At 41.9% G+C, this 17,740-nt stretch overlaps 1 protein-coding gene and 1 long non-coding RNA gene across 3 annotated transcripts in view; one reads left to right on the top strand and one right to left on the bottom strand.

Annotated features, from left to right (window-relative positions):
- The window catches only part of map2k6 (mitogen-activated protein kinase kinase 6), a 105,476-nt gene extending 92,286 nt beyond the window's left edge, over positions 1 to 13,190 (bottom strand). For both annotated transcript variants that reach the window (XM_052032802.1, XM_052032803.1), the window contains exon 1: positions 12,549 to 13,190. In XM_052032802.1, coding sequence (XP_051888762.1) covers positions 12,549 to 12,567 — 19 coding nt within the window. In that variant the 5' untranslated portion in view covers positions 12,568 to 13,190. The remainder of the gene's footprint in view (positions 1 to 12,548) is intronic.
- Positions 11,495 to 16,154, top strand: LOC127579834 (uncharacterized). Its single transcript, XR_007957736.1, has 3 exons — positions 11,495 to 11,610; positions 14,748 to 14,933; positions 15,900 to 16,154. It is a non-coding gene; the product is annotated as an uncharacterized LOC127579834 (long non-coding RNA).
- Positions 16,155 to 17,740: the final 1,586 nt, after the last annotated feature.

Genomic DNA, 17,740 nt, shown 5'->3' with positions numbered 1-17,740 from the left:
TCCTCTGAAATTGTGTGTAATTCTGGCTCCCATTGCAGGAAGGATATGGAGGCTTCGGAGAAGGTGCAGAGAGGTTTACCAGGATGCTGCCTGGATTAGAGTGTACGAGCTATAAGGAGAGGTTGGACAAACTTGGGTTGTTTTCTCTGGAGCGTCAGAGGCTAAGCAAAAACCTGAGAGAAGTTTATAAAATTAGGTGAGGCAGAGATAGGGTAGACAGTCAGAATCTCTTCCAGAGTAGAAGTATCAAAGTACTAGAGGACATGCACTAAGGTGAGAGGGAGAAAGTTTAAAGGAGACGTGTGGGGCAAATTCCCCCCCCCCCCCCCCCCCCCCCCCCCCCCCCCCCCCCCCCCCCCCCCCCCCCACACAGAGGTACCCGGAATAAGTTGCCAGAGGTAGTGGTGAAAGCAGATACCATAGTGGCTGTTAGGGAGACACATGAATATGCAGGGATAGAGGGACATGGATCATGTACAGGCAGAGGAAATTCAGTTTAATTTGGCATCATGTTCGGCACAGACATTGTGGGCCCAAGGGCCTGTTCCTGTGCTCTACTGTTCTATGTTTGTCCTCTGAAATAGCCCAGTATGCCACTCATCTGGTGATGGGCAATAAAAAGACATCCGTGCTAGTGATGCCTATCCCTTGAATGGGGTTAAGATCAGATTACTGAATAACTACAATGGAGCCTGACACTGCTACACTGGGCACTTACATCTCCTGCCAAGGGACTGGGGCAGGAATCATCTTCTCTCCTCATTCGCTATGTTCATGGCTGATCTGACCTCAGCCCCACTCTCTTGCCTAACTTCCCCTAACACTTAAAGTTCTACCTACATCAGCCTGCAGTACAGTTAATGACTCTGCCTCCACAGCTCCCTGGGGTACAGAATCCCAAAGATTCTCCACACACCCCCCCCCACCCAAGAAGAAATTGGTAAGTTAAATTAGCTTATTATTGTCACATAAGAGTCATAAAGCAAGAAAGCACAGAAACAAGCCCTTCGGCCCATCTAGTTCATTGCCAGCCTGGTTTTCTGCCTATTCTGATCTACCGGCACCCGGACCATATCCCTCCCAACCCCTCCCATCCATGTACCGATCCAAATCTGTCTTAAATACTACAATGGAACCCGCATCTATCCCTTGCGCTGGCAGCTCGTTCCACACTCGCGCCACCCTCTGAGTGAAGAAGTTTCCTTTCAGATTCCCCTTAAATATTTCACCTTTCACCCTAAACCTATGTCCTATGTTGAAGTTGTACAAGACGTTGGTGAGGACAAACTTAAGAGTATTGTGTGCAGTTCTGGTCACCTACCTACAGGAATGATATCAGTAAGCTTGAAAGAGTGCAGAGAAAATTTAGACTGATGTTGTTGGGACTTGACAACCTAAGTTATAGGGAAAGGTTGAATATGTGAGGACTTTATTTCCTGGAGCACAGGAGAATGATGGGAGATCTTATAGAGATACACAAAATTATGAGGGGTATGGATAGGATGAATGCATGCAGGCTTTTTCCTCTCAGGTTGGGTGAGGCGAGAACTAGAAGTCATAGGTTTAGGGTGAAAAGTGAAATACTTAAGGGGAATCTAAGGGGGAGCTTCTTCATTCAGAGGGTGGAACGAGCTGCCAGCGGAAGTGGTGGATGCGGGTTCAGATGTAACATTTAAAAGCTTGGATAGGTAGATGGATGGGAGGGGTTTGGAGGGATATCATCTGGGTGCAGGAAGATGGGACTAAGCAGAAAACCAGGCCGGCATGGACTAGATGGCCCAAAGGGTTTGTTTCTGTGCTGTAGTGTGCTATGACTCTATTCACTGTGTAAGTCTTGCCCTAGTTTGTGCAACAAAGTGCAATACCTCACACTTGTCTGCATTAAATTCCATCTGCTATTTCTCAGCCCATTTACCTAGCTGGTCAAGATTGTATGAAGGTGCGCTAAAAAACTTTGTTTTGCATGCCATCCATGCAGATCATTTCATCAGTACATTGCGGTAGCACAAGGGAAAACAATAACAGAATGCAGAATGAAGTGTTACAGTTACAGAGAAAGTGCAGTGCAGGTAGACAATAAGGTGCAAGGCCATTAGGGGGTGGATTGTGAGGTCAAGAGTCTATCTTATCATACAAGAGGTAAGATGGACATCTCAGTCTTAAATGTACCCTTAAACATAGCGCGTAGGAAGAAAATATATAATATTCTGGTTCCAGAAATTGCTCCACAATCCAGAAAACATCACAAAAACAAGCTTGACTGCAGTAAATCACCATGTGGTCTAGGCAGCAGGAAACAAGAGAATAATGGAAACTGCTATCACTGTAAGTGTGACAATAAGAGCCACAAGCCATGGTTTCAATCTGTCTTGGTAATTTTACAATTCATTTGCTCTACTTGCTCACGATATTCTCAGCCCCGGTTGCCAGTAACATCTGTTCGTCTCTAAAATCTTCCAGCAGAATTAGCATTCTTACTGAATCTGACTGCCTTGCAGATGCCACCCACAAACCTCTCATGAAACCTGCCCAAGTGGTTAGTCATACATTGCATTACTTAAAAGGTCTCCCGGTGAGACATCACTCAAAAACACAGCCAAATGTTTTCAGCCAGTTACACGTCTCTACAGGAATGCAATGTCATTTATATGTCCACATAATGCCTCAAGGCAACCAACTTTTCAGGAATACCATGTGGGAAGCCTAAAGCTGCCTCAGGGAAGTTCTCGTTCCAAATCAGTCAAGACTCTTTCCATGGGCAAATAGTGAAATACACCAGGAGACACAAGAGACTGCAGGTACTGGAATCTGGAGCAACAATGTGCTGGAGGAACTCAGTAGGTGGGTTGAGCAGCGTCTGTGGTGGGGGGGGGGGGGGGGGGTGAAGAATTGTCAATGATTCAGGTCGAGATGTAATGCTCAGGCCTTATAAGGCCTTGGTCAGACCACATTTGGAATATTGAGAGCAGTTTTCTGCCCCACATCTATGGAAGGACGTGCTGGTGTTGGAGATGGTCCAGAGGAGGTTTACAAGAATGATCTCAGGAATGAAGGGGTTAACGTATGAGAAGCGTTTGATGGCTCCGGGCCTGTACTCACTGGAGTTTAGAAGGATGAGGGGGGATCTCATTGAAACCTACCGAATATTGAAAGGCCTGGATAGAGTGGACATGGAGAGGATGTTTCCAGTAGTGGGAGAGTCTAGGACCAGAGGGCACAGCCTCAGAATAGAAGGACGTCCCTTTAGAACAGAAATCAGGAGGGATTTCTTTAGCCAGAGGGTGGTTGAATCTGTGGAATTCATTGCCACAGACGGCTGTGGAGGCCAAGTCATTGGGTATATTTAAAGCGGAGGTTGATAGGTTCTTGATTAATAAGGGCGTCAAAAGTTACAAGGAGAAGGCAGGAGAATGGGGTTGAGAGGGAAAAATAAGTCAGCCATGATCGAGTGACAGAGCAGACTCGAAGAGCCAAATGGCCTAATTCTGCTCCTGTGTCTTATGGAAATCCTGCATCAAGACTGAGAGTGGAGCCGGGAAATAGCCAGTATAAAGAGAGGGGGAGCAGTGAGACAAAGGCAATTGGTGGACCGAGGAGGGGAGACTGAGCCAGGTAGGGGAGGAGGAAAGGAGTGGAGTTGGGAGACGTGACAGATGGAGGCAGACAAAAAAAAGATGCAGCCAGGGGAGGGGAGGGTGATAAGCAGGAACACAGAGGCTACCAGTGATGGAGTGTAATGGGAACCACTAGGGGAGAGGTGAAATGCAGAAGGAACCAGGACCAGATGGGGGAAGGGGGGAGCCAGTAGGTGGATGGAACTGGGAGGAGGAGGGGGATGGAAATGGATGGTGAGGGCTGGAGGGGGCAGGTGTGGGAAAGGGGATCAGAGGAGGATTGGAAGGAGTTGTGGGGCGAGGTGGGGTGGGAAACTGGAGGTGAGAGTTACCTGAAATTAGAAGCTTCAATATTCAATGGAATAGACCAATATGTCTCCTTTATCCAAAACAGGGAAAGCTGGTAATACAAACATGGGAACCCAGCACAACAGAGGGAATTCAAAGTTAAAATGCAGGCACGGTAGTGTAGCAGTTAGTGTAACGCTATTACAGCACCGGCAACCCGGGTTCAATTCCGGCCACTGTCCGTAAGGAGTTCACACGTTTTCCCGGCGTCTGCATGGGTTTCCTCCTGGTGCTCCAGTTTCCTCCCACATTCCAAAGACATACAGGTTAGGAAGGTGTGGGCACGTTACATTGGTGCTGGAAGCGTGGCAACACTTGCGGGCTGCCCCAAGAACACTCTAGGCTAAAGGTGCATTTCATTGTGTGTTTCGATGTACATGTGATTAATAAAGATATCATCTTTTCCTCCTCAGCTGGTTTGTGGAAAGCCATCCTCAATTCCTTCCTAATATAGACTCAAATACACACTCCACCTCTGATGTATACATGGAATTTGGGTTTTGCTGCCATAACTACAGCAGATGATCACGAGCCCCCTTCTTGAAACACTACAGCCTGCATGGTTAGGCAGGGAGTGTATATTACTTACCCCTTATCAGCCCCTGTCTGAATGCTGTCTAGATCGTGCTGCATGCAGACCTAGGCCACTTCATCTGCTGAGGAGTTGCATTGGACTTAACATGACTCATAACCATCAAGCAGTCAGTGAATGTCCCCACTTCTGACTTTATGCAAGGGAAGTAACGCAGATGGTTGGACCTGGGACCTTGAACAGCAAAACCCAGAGGCTGAGATGATGGACCACCAACAACTCAACCATCCTCCACTTTGTCCAAACTTAATGACCATGACTATGGTATCACAGACGCTGTTACTTTTACTAACATTTGTGATGATCTTCATGACATTCAAGAGCAACATATTTTGCTTTTAAACGGGAGTTACCTCAGCCTTCGACACTAACACCAACAAATTGAGTAAAACGGCAGATACCAAAACAAAAGCATAATCTCCTTTCAGGAAGGTAGAGGTTTATTCCCTTGCTCACTGTACAATGCTCCAGTAGGCCACATACACATAAAGCAACCTGCAGCAAAGGTTTAGACCATGTCCCAGAAACAAAATAGAGGAGCTTAAATCAGGAAGGGTCTATGCATGTGTACCACTTCCAGCAAGTTTGTAGTTATACGCTCATGGACGAGTTTTCTAATATATTGTGACTGCTCCATATTTTGGACACAAATTTTCTGTGAGAAAAATCCCAGCCCTATTAAGCTCTGAGTTATGTAAATTGTTAGATACAGTATGTGGACTCATAACTGAAGCTACACAGCGTTGTTTTCTTGAACAAACTACCAAACTTAAAATAAGGTCCAAGTCAACTGAAAACTATTTCCACAAGGGAAGGTAGTGATGAGGAAGAAGCACTGCCCTTAAAAGTCATATGGACATCGTCAATGTCCTGATTACTTAGACAGGCTTAAAAGTTACAACGATCTCTGTTAAAAGCACCTGCATCAAGTATCCGAGCAACTTTATGGCACAAATTTTAACAAATTTTACATGTCTATGTTTACTTTTAACGGTGTTGTCAACTGTAGCTCAGTTCAAAAGGATCACCGGCATTTTGCAACAGTAAAGTAGCAAACATGCTGAGCAGCCAATTATAATGGACAATCAAACACAGGCAGTCCTCCGGTTACGTAAGGGTTCTGTTCCTGAGAACTGAACGCAAGCTGATTTCTCCATAAGTCAGAAATGTCCATTTTCCAATAACTACCCATATTGTAACGCTTTACATACACTTGCTACAGTTCTTTAATTTCATTGAATATTCAACCTAACATTATTAATAATTAAATCAATGGAATATATACTGTATTCAGTTATTAATGAATACTATTAAATATTTTATGATTATTACTAGCTTGAAATATTCTTAAAAATTATATGGGCGAATTTGCATAAAATCAGATTTCCATAACTCAAGTCATTCGTATCCTGGGGAGTCCCTGTACTGCTAAAAGCAAAAGGAGCTAAAAGCAAAACTTTTAAGGAATATGTTCAACATTTTACAGAGCACAAAATAAAACTTGGAGCAAATACTTAAAATAAAAAAGAATTATAATCCACATTAGTTTTGTTTTTAAAGAGCCAGAAGTTACTAATTCGTGCTCAGATATCTGTAAAACTAGCTGAGATTTCAAGCATCAAATATTTGCAAGACAATTTACGATGAGAATACTTTGTATATACCTGAAGTTCCCATAATTTCACTAAATACAGGGGAGAGAACCGCAAAACAGCATATACTGTAGAGCAGCAAGCAACTAACAACAGCATCCCCTGGATTTCTACTTTGAACTGCCCGTGCTTTAGAAGTTGCTATCAATTTCTGAGTGCTCATGACATCAAAAATTGCCCATTCTGTCTTTGTTACAGCCATAGGAAAAAAAACTCAGGAATGATTGCTGCCTGGAAATTAAGGAACGTAATATCAACAAAACCTCTGCATAAAGATGAATTGATGGATCTACAGGTGGGAGGGACTGGGTGTTGGAATGCAAGAGAAATCAGGAGATGGGGGATATAAATTCAGATAACTAGCACATATTGACAGTGGGGCTGGTCACTTCCACGACGACATGGTCCACATTCCCTGTAATCCTCCAAAATGACCACTGCATGGGGAATGATATCATCCTCCAAGCCCCGAGGAATCTTATTAAATTTTTGGGACTATAGAAAATGCCACTAAATTGGTAGCTACCACATTGTGCAACTGAATGGCACCTAGAAATGGGTTTTGAAGTTGAAAGTAACTTTCAATTGAAAAATAAATGTCTCCAAACATTTATTCCTAAATATTCCAATGATTTATGCCACATTTTCTTAATTCTAAACATATCTGTCTTTTAAGAATTTCACAATACAAAAATATAATGCACGTAACTCCACCTTTAAGAACTTCAGATTTTCTTCTTAATACTATTCTTACTTCTGGAAGAAAATCTTAATTAGAAAAATGTGTAGGAGAACCGGATTTATGGAGAAATTTTGAATGCACTGGAGCGAAAAGGATATAACACAACCCATTGTGTAAAGTTTATAGAAATATTTCTAATATTACAATTTTGGAAAATATGGACTAATAAAAGGCTACAAGTGAAGAATGATGTTTCAAGTTAAGGGAAACAGAAGAAATGATGAAGGCAGGTAATGTTTCTCTAGTGGAAAATATAATTTGTAAAGCTGACAAACTAAGAAATGACAGAATTCAAAGAAAGACCTGCTAAAATTTCTGATGACAAAAAACAAGATGCAGAATTATCATTTTTAGTAAGAAGTACCCTAGATAGACCAATGATTTACATTTGCCTGAAAATTGTTGCTAATTCCACAGTCATAGTATATTAAATGGGACAGCCTAATGTCCACTTTAAAACATTCCGAACACTGTAGTTAAAACAATCATGATTCCAAGTAACAGAATCAAATATAAAGCGTGCAAATTCATCATTTTACTTAATTTACACTCATGTGGAAACATCGCAAGAAAACCTCAGTATAAGAAGAGACCAATAAGTCTGAATTGTACTTACTGGAGCTTCTTTTTTGACCAGATTTGTAGTAACCACTTGAAAAATTGAAACTGTTTTAAAATACTGCAAGAAGAGTTTTCACTATGAAAAAAAGCACTGAGTACTACAACATAAAACTAGACAGTACTTACTGGAACATTTTAAAAAAGCACAAAATTAAAACCTGTCTGTGTAAGAAAATAGGTCATTGGGAGAAGAACTATATAGTAGTGCAAGAAAATTATTACACAGAACAGCTAATGCAAATGCCAATATTGCTTGTTCATACATATTCAGGAATGTGTATTCAATACTTTCATATATGGTGAACATAGTATCTTATCCTATACAATTCCAAAAGCAATAACGAATAGGCTAGCTTAACCTTGTGACAGAATCCCAAAACATTTTCTCATTCTTTACTTCCAAATTTGAATACGCAAGCTGAAAGATGCCTGCAAATATCAAAACCCCTGTGATGAGGGCACAATTAGGACAGTTCCTTCAGCAGGATTGTTCTATGGTTTTTGTACTGAATGTAGCATTTACAGCGAAAAGATAGTTAATAAGGTTCTTTAAGAACTAAATTACTGAATATGACAGAAGAGTGAACTATGTATTCCACTGGGAGAAGATTCCTTAAAGAAAATTTACGCAGTGTTCAAGAGGACAGAGGAGATGTCACATTCTGTAAGTGGATGGAGAATCCACTTCAGACTTGATTCATGATGAAGTAAAAGTTTCTCTGCATCTGCCTCAGAGAAAATGTATCAATTTTGTTTTTTGGGAAACTGCAGAAGATCTAATACTATGATTCTTTCACAGAGGATAGTAAAAAATTACAAACATTCATGTTAATTATAATTATTTTACATTAAATCTTAAGTACCAATGCCATCCTCAGAGATTCTAAGAACACAGTATTTTACGTGAACCATCACTAACATTAACCCAAGAACATTTGCTCTTCGATTTCTTCATACCACTGGGCTCTCTTAAATTGCCAAGCCATTCCAACAGTAAAATCAAGCAAACAATTAAAAAATAAATTGAAACGATTACTTAACAGACATTTGAGATGTTACTCAACTGAAATGTTTTGTACCAGATTCATAATCCTTTAATAAAATCTTGAATCCTCCTTGTGTGTTTACAACTTAACTACTCAAAGAATCATTTATTCAATTAAGAACTGATTTTATAGCAACAACATCAGGCCCGAAGAAAGTAGATAAATGAAGTTCTACTTGCACACAGCACCTTTGTCCATTCCCAAGAGGGATGAGCATCAGACCACTCTCCAAATGAGAGGTTAAAGGAAGAAAATAGAAATATGGTTGGATTTAATTTTTATTTTGAACCAATAATTCAAACAAACATTCATAAAATGTTGTGCTTATTATGTATTTTATAATGCCAACCATGCATTTTGCTTCAAGAATGCAACTTTTTAAATGCAGATAAGTAGCACAGACTATTGACTAATCACATTTGTTTGCAGACAGGCAATACCTGTCTGTGTCACTCAGGGTGTGGGGATACAATCTAGGTAAATAAAAATGTGAACTGAAATGGAAGACATTGTAGTAATGATTTTATTCCCCAGTTAATTGCAATTTATTATTGAAGCAAAATTAATGCATTTGCCTAAAGGCTTTTATTTAAAACAAAGAGACAATTTTACCAAACAAAAGACAAAAGAAACCCTAAATTGAGCCAAAAATAATGAAAACTCAAGCCCAAGATAGATTCAAAAAAATTCAAGCAAGTTTCTGAATGAAATACTAACTATAACTAAATAACTGTGGGCTTATGATAATAGATGAAAGAATTGGGGTGGTGAGACATTTCAGCTCAACTATGGAGGCAGAAACCCTCATCTTTAAGAAAACATGGGTGAGCATTACCTCCAAAGCTACAAACCTGCAGAAATAGTATCAATATTTTTTATTTGCCCTTCATAGACGCAATAGAATGAGTGATCTCCCTCTGCCTCCAAATTTCTATGATTCTATATACATTATCTTTAAAAAAAAGTACTAGTTAAGATTACTGCCTCCCAACAACACACCAAAAGAGATTATCTACATTTATAGCACTACTGTTTATGGGACCTTTCTGTTGCTTATCCACCAGCTGGCTCACCATGTGGATGTTAAAGACAATATATAAATGCAATGGGCGGGATATGACTTACAAAAGATTTACCAACTATTACAAGTATTATTATGTTAAACATACAACTTAAAACATGCTGCTCTATTTTTTAAATCAGTCTCAATCTAGGTCACCCTCACTGTTACAGCAGTTCTCCCTCTTCCATTACTGACAACTCTGTCCTTCACCTCCAGGATCCAGATTTGATTTCCCTCAGTTATAGTGGAAGTCTCCCTTCTCCAAGGTAAGTTTGATGCAACAGGCCCACTTACAGTGTGAAGGGTAGGCTGGATTTGGTGAATCTGAAGTGGAAGGAACAGAGCGCCCACCCTCTCCTCTAAGTCAGAGGATCGGCCCAGGGACCCAAGCACAAATATCCAGACTGACGTTTAACTGCAGTACCGAGGATGTGCTGCACCAGAGTTTCCTTCTTTGTTTGTGACTTTGCCTGCCTGCTCGTGAAGCACAAGGTCTCATGGCATGATTCTGAAGAGCAGAGGAGTGATTTTTCCAACCAGGTACATTCGAGCCCTCAGTGATTTCAGAAAACGTACCTATTGTCCCATTTACGTCTCTACTCATCCCATTTTAATTCAACGTCATCTCTTTTAAGGACTCGGCAAGCAGTAGCTAAAGACCCAAAGTCAACGATTCAGGAACAGCTTCTTCCCCTCCACCATCAGATGTCTCAATGATCCATGAACTCTACCTCATTATTCCTTTTTTTCCTGCACTATTTATTTATTTTTATAATTTATAGATTTTTATCACTGCTGCTGCAAAACAACAAATTTCACATCATATGTCAGTGATAATAAACCTGATTCTGATAGTAGGCCTTACGCTTCTGCCCTGCTAATCCAATCATTGGCCTTAACTACATTTACCTGCCTCGTCCTCTTTGTTTTGTCTTCCTCAGCCTTGAATATACTGAAATTACTCAGCATCCTGGCTGGGGTAAAAAATGCCAAAGATTCCAAATGTTTTCTGATAAGAAATTCTTCCTCAAACGAGTGGCCTTTTACCATGAGACTTTGCCCCAATGCATGATTTTCCCCACCAAGAGAACCATCTAATCATTTAGCATCTCTACTCTAAACCCTTTGTTCTTCCCTTCCATGCCTCTGCACATTTATCTCCAGCTTTTCCAATGTTTCTCTCCCTTCCACTCTAGATGCTGCCTAACCTGCTGGGCGTTTCCATCATTTGCAGCGTCACGGCTAATAATTATCTCCTAATTCTAAGATGATTCGAAGCATTCTGACAGGTTGCATCACCGCCTGGTATCGAGGCTCCAATGCTCAGGATCGCAGGAGGCTGAAAGATGGTTGGAGACTCAGCCAGCTCCGTCACGCACATAACTCACCATTACTACCATTGGGGAGGAGGTACAGGAGCCTGAAGACCCACACTAAACATTTCAGGAACAACTTCTTCCCCTCCGCCATCAGATTTCTGAACCGTCCATCAACCCATGAACACTACCTTGTTATTCCTCTTTTGCACTATTTACTTTTGTAATTTATAGTAATTTTTATGTCTTGCACTGTACTGCTGCCACAGAACAACAAATTTCACGATATATGTCAGTGATAATAAATCTGAAAAAAATACCTAGTGTGATAAAACTGGATTACAATCGCCCGGAACCTGGCACCAATTTTACTTGAAAAAGGAGTCTGGTAATGAAGATTGTCACTCTGTAGCGTGCGGCGGGAAGGGAATCGCAATGTTGGGGCGGTTCTTTACTCTTTCAAACTCTTGTTAATATTGGAGCCGGATGCAAACTCTTCAAAACAATAGGAAAGTTTTGCATTCCCAACACTTGCACCCTGCGCCTTGCTAAACACACATTTGAAAGGACAAGGGCTCGGATTACTAATGCGGGTTACTGTGAGCGATGGTCAAAGGTGAGTGGTAATTAATTGACCGGGGAGTCTCCGCGAAGGGTGTCCAGAGGCAACACTCCCCTATTGTCAATCGGTCAGCAAAGAACTGCCGGGGCTTGTGATATCTCCACAACCATCTCATTAACAGATGCAAAAGGCGGCGACAGATGCACCCAGTCTTTGTGCTTGCTGGCGATAAATGGCCAATTCACACAAATAGCGGCGGACATGAGATGATTTTACACTGGCAAGAAAACCGGAGAGTGTCGAAGTCTAATATTAGTCTAACTCTTCGAATCGTTCCAAGTATCATGTGTAATCGGCACTGAATGAGGCGAATAACATTACCGCACACAGAATTAAATTCGAAGGCGGCATACTTTGCATTAGTTTGCAACTTGATATGAAATGCATTAGTTTTTACGCATTCCAAATACACTGCGACAATAGTCGCTGCTTTATTTTTGCAAGTTTTAAAATTACTTTTGCAAATTAGATTTGTGCACTGCACTTTTGTGTTGGCGAACATTTTGCAAAGTTTTTCGATCTAGTACGCGTTTAAAAGGAACGTCTTCGATCCAAATTATTACGATTGCACGCATCTCTGCTTATCAATGCAACGCATTTAAACGCTTCCCCCCACCCCACCACCCACTTGAGCAGCGGCTTACGTAATGCCTAAGCACCTCGATCTGTTTGCAAAAAAGCACCCTGAGCTCAGTAATCGGAATGCAAATACGTCAGAGACCAGCTGAACAGCAAAACCCAGCCTCAAGATCCTGCCTGCAAAATGCAAATTCAGTATGTTCAGCTAAAACAGGAAATGCAATCAGCTCTGCAAGCCTTGAAACTTAGCACTGAAATTGCAAAGCTCAAGGTGCATCAATGCATTTTGCATTAAATGTTAATCTTTTTGCATTCTCCTCAGATATCGCCCCATATATCTGTGCAAACCTTACCTCCTTTTGACAGCGACATTTTTTTTCTTTTTTCCCCCTGCTGGGAATGGGAGGGGGAGGGGATCACAAAAGACTTTGCCTTTTCAGCTTTGCAACAAAGATGCAAAAAATTTGCTGCCTCCCAATTTTCATCCACCTGGGAATCCTGACCGATTTCTTGCAGCTGCGAGCTGTGCAGAGGGAATGGCCGGTTGCACAACTCGGAAGCAAGCTGCAAACAGCAGAAGGTTTGCAATTGCAAAAAGCCGTTTCGGTAATTACGGAGCTGCAGCTACATGATCGGCCGGAGCTCAGTTCACCAGCTCCAAACTTCTCAGCGTGTCATCGCGTTCTTCCTGCTGGAGGAGAAGGCATTCTGGGAATTGTAGTCCAACTGCAGAAGGAACATTGATCTCAGACTAGGGGGAGGAACATATTTCATAAAATACACTTTCTATCCTTTCAACGCCAGTTGCCTTGAATTATATATGAAGACATGCTGTTTAAAATTGTGCTTAAAACAGTTGCAAAGGGATTGGAGTAGATCCCACGAACAATCCATTGCAGAACTTGCAGGTAATTCTTGAATGTCGTTGCACTCCCGTCCCAATCACGTCAATCTTGTGCAGTTTGTTACTTTTGCAGATAACGGGCACGGGATTTGATTTCTGTTTGGGCCAGTTTTGTTCCACTCAGTTCAGGACACTGAGGCCGGTACGACCCACACACTGATACCAATGTGGGTGTTGCAATCTAGAATCAGGTGATTATTCAAGTGACTATAAGATTGCGTTGAATATCTCTCCTGCACATCTTGGTATGCATTGCATAATCTTGCAGAAATATGTTTTAAAAATAGCCAATGGACGTTGTGAAATGTGCTATCGGTCTCCTGTCAAATATTTGGCTTGATAAATAAAGACACGAGATTCTGCAGATGCTGGAATCTGGAGCAACACGCACAAAATGCTGGAGGGACTCAGCAGGTCAGGCAGCATCTATGGAGGGAAATAAACAGTCGACGTTTCGGGTCGAGACCCTTCATCAGGACTGGGAAGGGAAGCGGGCAGGAGCCAGAATGAGAAGGGAGGGGGAGGAGTACATGCAGGCAGGTGATAGGTGAGTCCAGGTGAGAGGAGGAGGGTAGGAGGGTGGGGGGAGAAGTGAGAGGTAGAAGAGGCAAAGGGCTGAAGAAGAAGGAATCCGGATGGAGAGGGCAGTGGACCACGGAATAAAGGGAAGGAGGTGGGGAATAGATGGGCAGGTCACGAGGGTGGGAGAAGGGGAAAAGAGGCCTGCTTCCCCTGCCCTCATGACCTGCCCATCTATTCCTCACCTCCTTCCCTTTATTCCATGGTCCACTGCCCTCTCCATCCGGATTCCTTCTTCTTCAGCCCTTTGCCTCTTCAACCTATTACCTCTCAGCTTCTCCCCCTCCCCCACTCTCCTACCTTCCTCCTCTCACCCGGACTCACCTATCACCTGCCTCCTCCCCCCTCCCCCAACCTCCTCATTCTGGCTTCTGTCCTCTTCCTTTCCAGTCCTGATGAAGGGTCTCGACCCGAAACGGCGACTGTTTATTTCCCTCCAATAAATGCCGCCTGACCTGCTGAGTCCCTCCAGCATTTTGTGTGTGTGGCTTGGTAAATAGATTTATTGGAAATAAATACACACAAAATGCTGGAGGAACTCAGCGTCTATGGAGGGAAATAAACAGTCGACGTTTCAGGTCGAGACCCTTCATCAAATTGTGTGTATTGCTCCAGATTCCAGCATCTGCAGAATCTCTTGTGTCTCCTTATTGGAAGTAAAACCTAGTAATGTATTTTTTACAATGCAATGTAAAAGATATTTATCATTTGGGGTTTTCAGGTTCAGATTAATTTATTGTCATGTACACTAGGGTGCAGTAATATTCCTTGTTCGCATGAAGTTCACAGAGTAAATCGTATACATAAACACATCAATAAATACAAGGAGCAATCAAATTACAGCAGAATGGTGCAAATGTCGTGGTGTGATCTGGAGTTGTGCAAACAAAAATTAAAGTGGCAATAATAGAATAACCGAGAGAGGTAGAGTTAAGGATCCAGGAACGTGGCAGCACCACCGGGATAGGGTGGGAAAGAGGTGATTGGTTCAGGAGTCTGACAGCAGTGGGAAAGAAGCTGTTCTTAAGTCTGGACGTTCCGGCTTTCAAGCTCCTGTATCTTCTCCCAGAAGGTCGAAGAGAGCAAAGGGAATGGCCAGGGTGGCGGGAATCCTTGATGACACTGTTAGCCTTCCTGAAGCAACGCACCGTGAAGATGGACTGGATGGAAGCGATGAGTCTGTGATGGACTGGGCTGTGTTTACCCGTCTCTGCAGGTTCCTTTGGTGTTGACTTGGGTCCAGTGTCCTGCAACTGTGAGTTGATGCAAGTATTTACACATTTCCATAGGTGTAAAATAGGTGATTCTGTGTTTGCTGTGTGTTTTCTAATTGCAGAGTCGAAGAGCTGAAGATTGCTAAAGGTTAGGAAGAGGAAGTGATAGTTGCAGGAGAGCAATTTGTATCCTCATAAAAACTGCATTAAAAAGACAGACTGTATCCCAAAGGAACAGCAATAAACTGAAGACTCTGTATTAGTTACAGAAGAGCAGTATCAAAGTTGTTGCCAAGGCAATGCTTTAGTTAAAATCAAAGTCAATATTAGAGCTTTTAGATTGCACCTACTCAATCTCCCTACCACCTTGATAATCCACAATATTAAAAAAAAACAGAAGAGGCCTGAATCCTGAATTTATGGATAATGTTCCTGGTAAGATCTAAATGACCATCCTTATCAATGTACACATGCCATCCTGTGTAGAAAGTTGTTAGGGGTATAATGTGCTGGTATTGCAACATAGCTGCTGATAAGAAATAACAGCAATTAACCTCATTTACTGACTTTCCAACCAGGCTTCTGCTGGACTGGTTTGGGATTGATCTGGAACTCTTGTCAGTGAATACTATTTAGAGTTGAATTAAATAGATTCACATCATGCCACCATTTTTTTTGTAACATTGAGAGAGATTTCCATTCAAGTCACTTTGGAGAGAAGGAGATGAACAAATAATCTGCGGTTGTTAACAAGCCCATTTACAAAATTCTAAATGCAAGCACTCCCTTCAGACCAAGATTCATTATTTAGGGAGTCAACCATGGGCCGTCAGAAGTGAAGGAAGTCACATTGATGTGTATTTTTTTTAAAGTACAATAATTATTAAATGATAGTGATGTCTAATGATGGACAATGCCAGAGCTATTTTTACATATTGTTTTTGGGCAGTTTATCTCATGGGGATATTTCATACACATGAAAACATGTTTTCTGATTAAATTTTCAGGATTGGAGTGTCACTGGCAAGGCCAGCACTTATGGCCCATCCCTAATTGGCCCATTAACTGAGTGGTGTGCAAGGCCATTTCAGAGCGCACTTAAGAATCAACTGCATTGGTGCATGTGGAGTCACATATATACCAGACCGAGGAAGAATGGCAATTTCCTTCCTGAAGGATATTGGTGAACCAGATGGGGTTTTGATTTTGACTTTGTTTTGTTAGTTCTGGATTATGAATTGAAATTCCATCGCTGCCGCAGTGGGAAGTGCTCAAGTCTCTATATTACTAGTTTGGTAATTTAACCACAGCATTACCACCATTCCTCTTATAGCTGCCTGGTGGTATTACTCATGCAGTTTTCCTGAAAATTATTTTCCTTTTTATTAATTATATTTAAAACTAAAAATAGTCCAAATAATTAGTTATTTATTACCTCCTTAACTGCAAAGGAAAACTAAGGTTACAATTCTGACACAGAGTCTTTGACCTGAAGCTCTGTTTATTCACAGATACAGTCTGACCTGCTGAGTATTTGTGGCATTTTCTGTTTTTATTTAAGGTTACAATTAAATGTTGTCCCCATGTTGAGTGGTTGTTTACTGCCTTAAAGCAGGGCAAGCATTCCTTCTCCACACTTCAGGTATCATATTTTAAAAAAACACTTCCACAAGTCTCATGTTTTAAAGGATTCACTTTAATATTTTAAAATTAACGTGAAGGCAGCAAATAAAATTATAAGAACAATTTTAAAGCTGGGCTGCAGAGTGACAAAAGTAAGGGATTGTGTGCTCTGTTGAAACATCAACATAAAGTAAAAACATGTAAAATGAAATTGTTGTAATTGTAGATTTGTGACTCGCTACCTTTCCTGTATTTGTGAAATAAAACATTACCACTACATGACGAGTAACAATAAGGGTGGCATCTGTGGGAACATCCCCAGCAAGTTGGGCAGGCACGGTAGTGTAGCGGTTAGCATAAAGCTATTACAGCGCCAGCGGCCCAGGTTCAATTCCCACCACTGTGTGTAAGGAGTTTGTACGTTCTCTCCCTGTGTCTGCGTGAGTTTCCTCCCACATTCCAAAGATGTATGGGTTAGGAAGTTGTGGGTATGCTATATTGGCGCTGGAAGCGTGGCGACACTTACAGGCTGCCCCCAGAACACTCTACGCAAAAGATGCATTTCACTGTGTGTTTCGATGTACATGTGACTAATAAAGATATCTTATTTTCTGAATCTGCCAAATAATCATTCAGAAATAGACAAGCTTTTGAGTATGTTCAAAATAATATCGAAACTATTTAACAAACTTTTTAAATGCTTTGTCGATCAGTCAGCTGAGAGTGTAGTGTGATGTGACAGAGTGGTGAGAATCTTTTCATGTGTCTCTGTTGACAGTTGCTTCAACCATAAGCAAAGTGTGGGTGAAGATCAAGAGCGAGCTCAGTCTCATAGTCATTCTGTCATTTGACATGGTACAAGCCCTGCAGCACACAGTTTCCACGCCAACTATCAAGCACCCATCTATACTAAGCAACAATCCGCTGGAGGAACTCAAGGCGTCAAGCAGCATCTGTGGGAGGGAAAGAATGGTCAACATTTCAAGTCAAAACCCTGCATCAGGACAGGGAGTGGAGAGGGGGGGGGGGATGGCCAGAATAAAGGGGGGGGAAGGGGAGTGGTGGGCAGGAGTCTGAGGTGATTGGTGGACTGAGGAGGGGTGTAAGATGACAGGCAGGTGGTGCCAGGTAGGGGAGGAGAGTAGGGGTGGAGTTGGGAGACAGTGGCAGGTGGATGAAAGATTGAGGCAGAGAGAGGGGGAGAAAATATATATATATACACGGA

The sequence above is a fragment of the Pristis pectinata genome, chromosome 18 (genome assembly GCF_009764475.1).
Source record: "Pristis pectinata isolate sPriPec2 chromosome 18, sPriPec2.1.pri, whole genome shotgun sequence".
In the NCBI taxonomy this organism is placed as follows: Eukaryota; Metazoa; Chordata; class Chondrichthyes; order Rhinopristiformes; family Pristidae; genus Pristis; species Pristis pectinata.
This window is presented reverse-complemented; position numbering and strand designations above follow the sequence as displayed.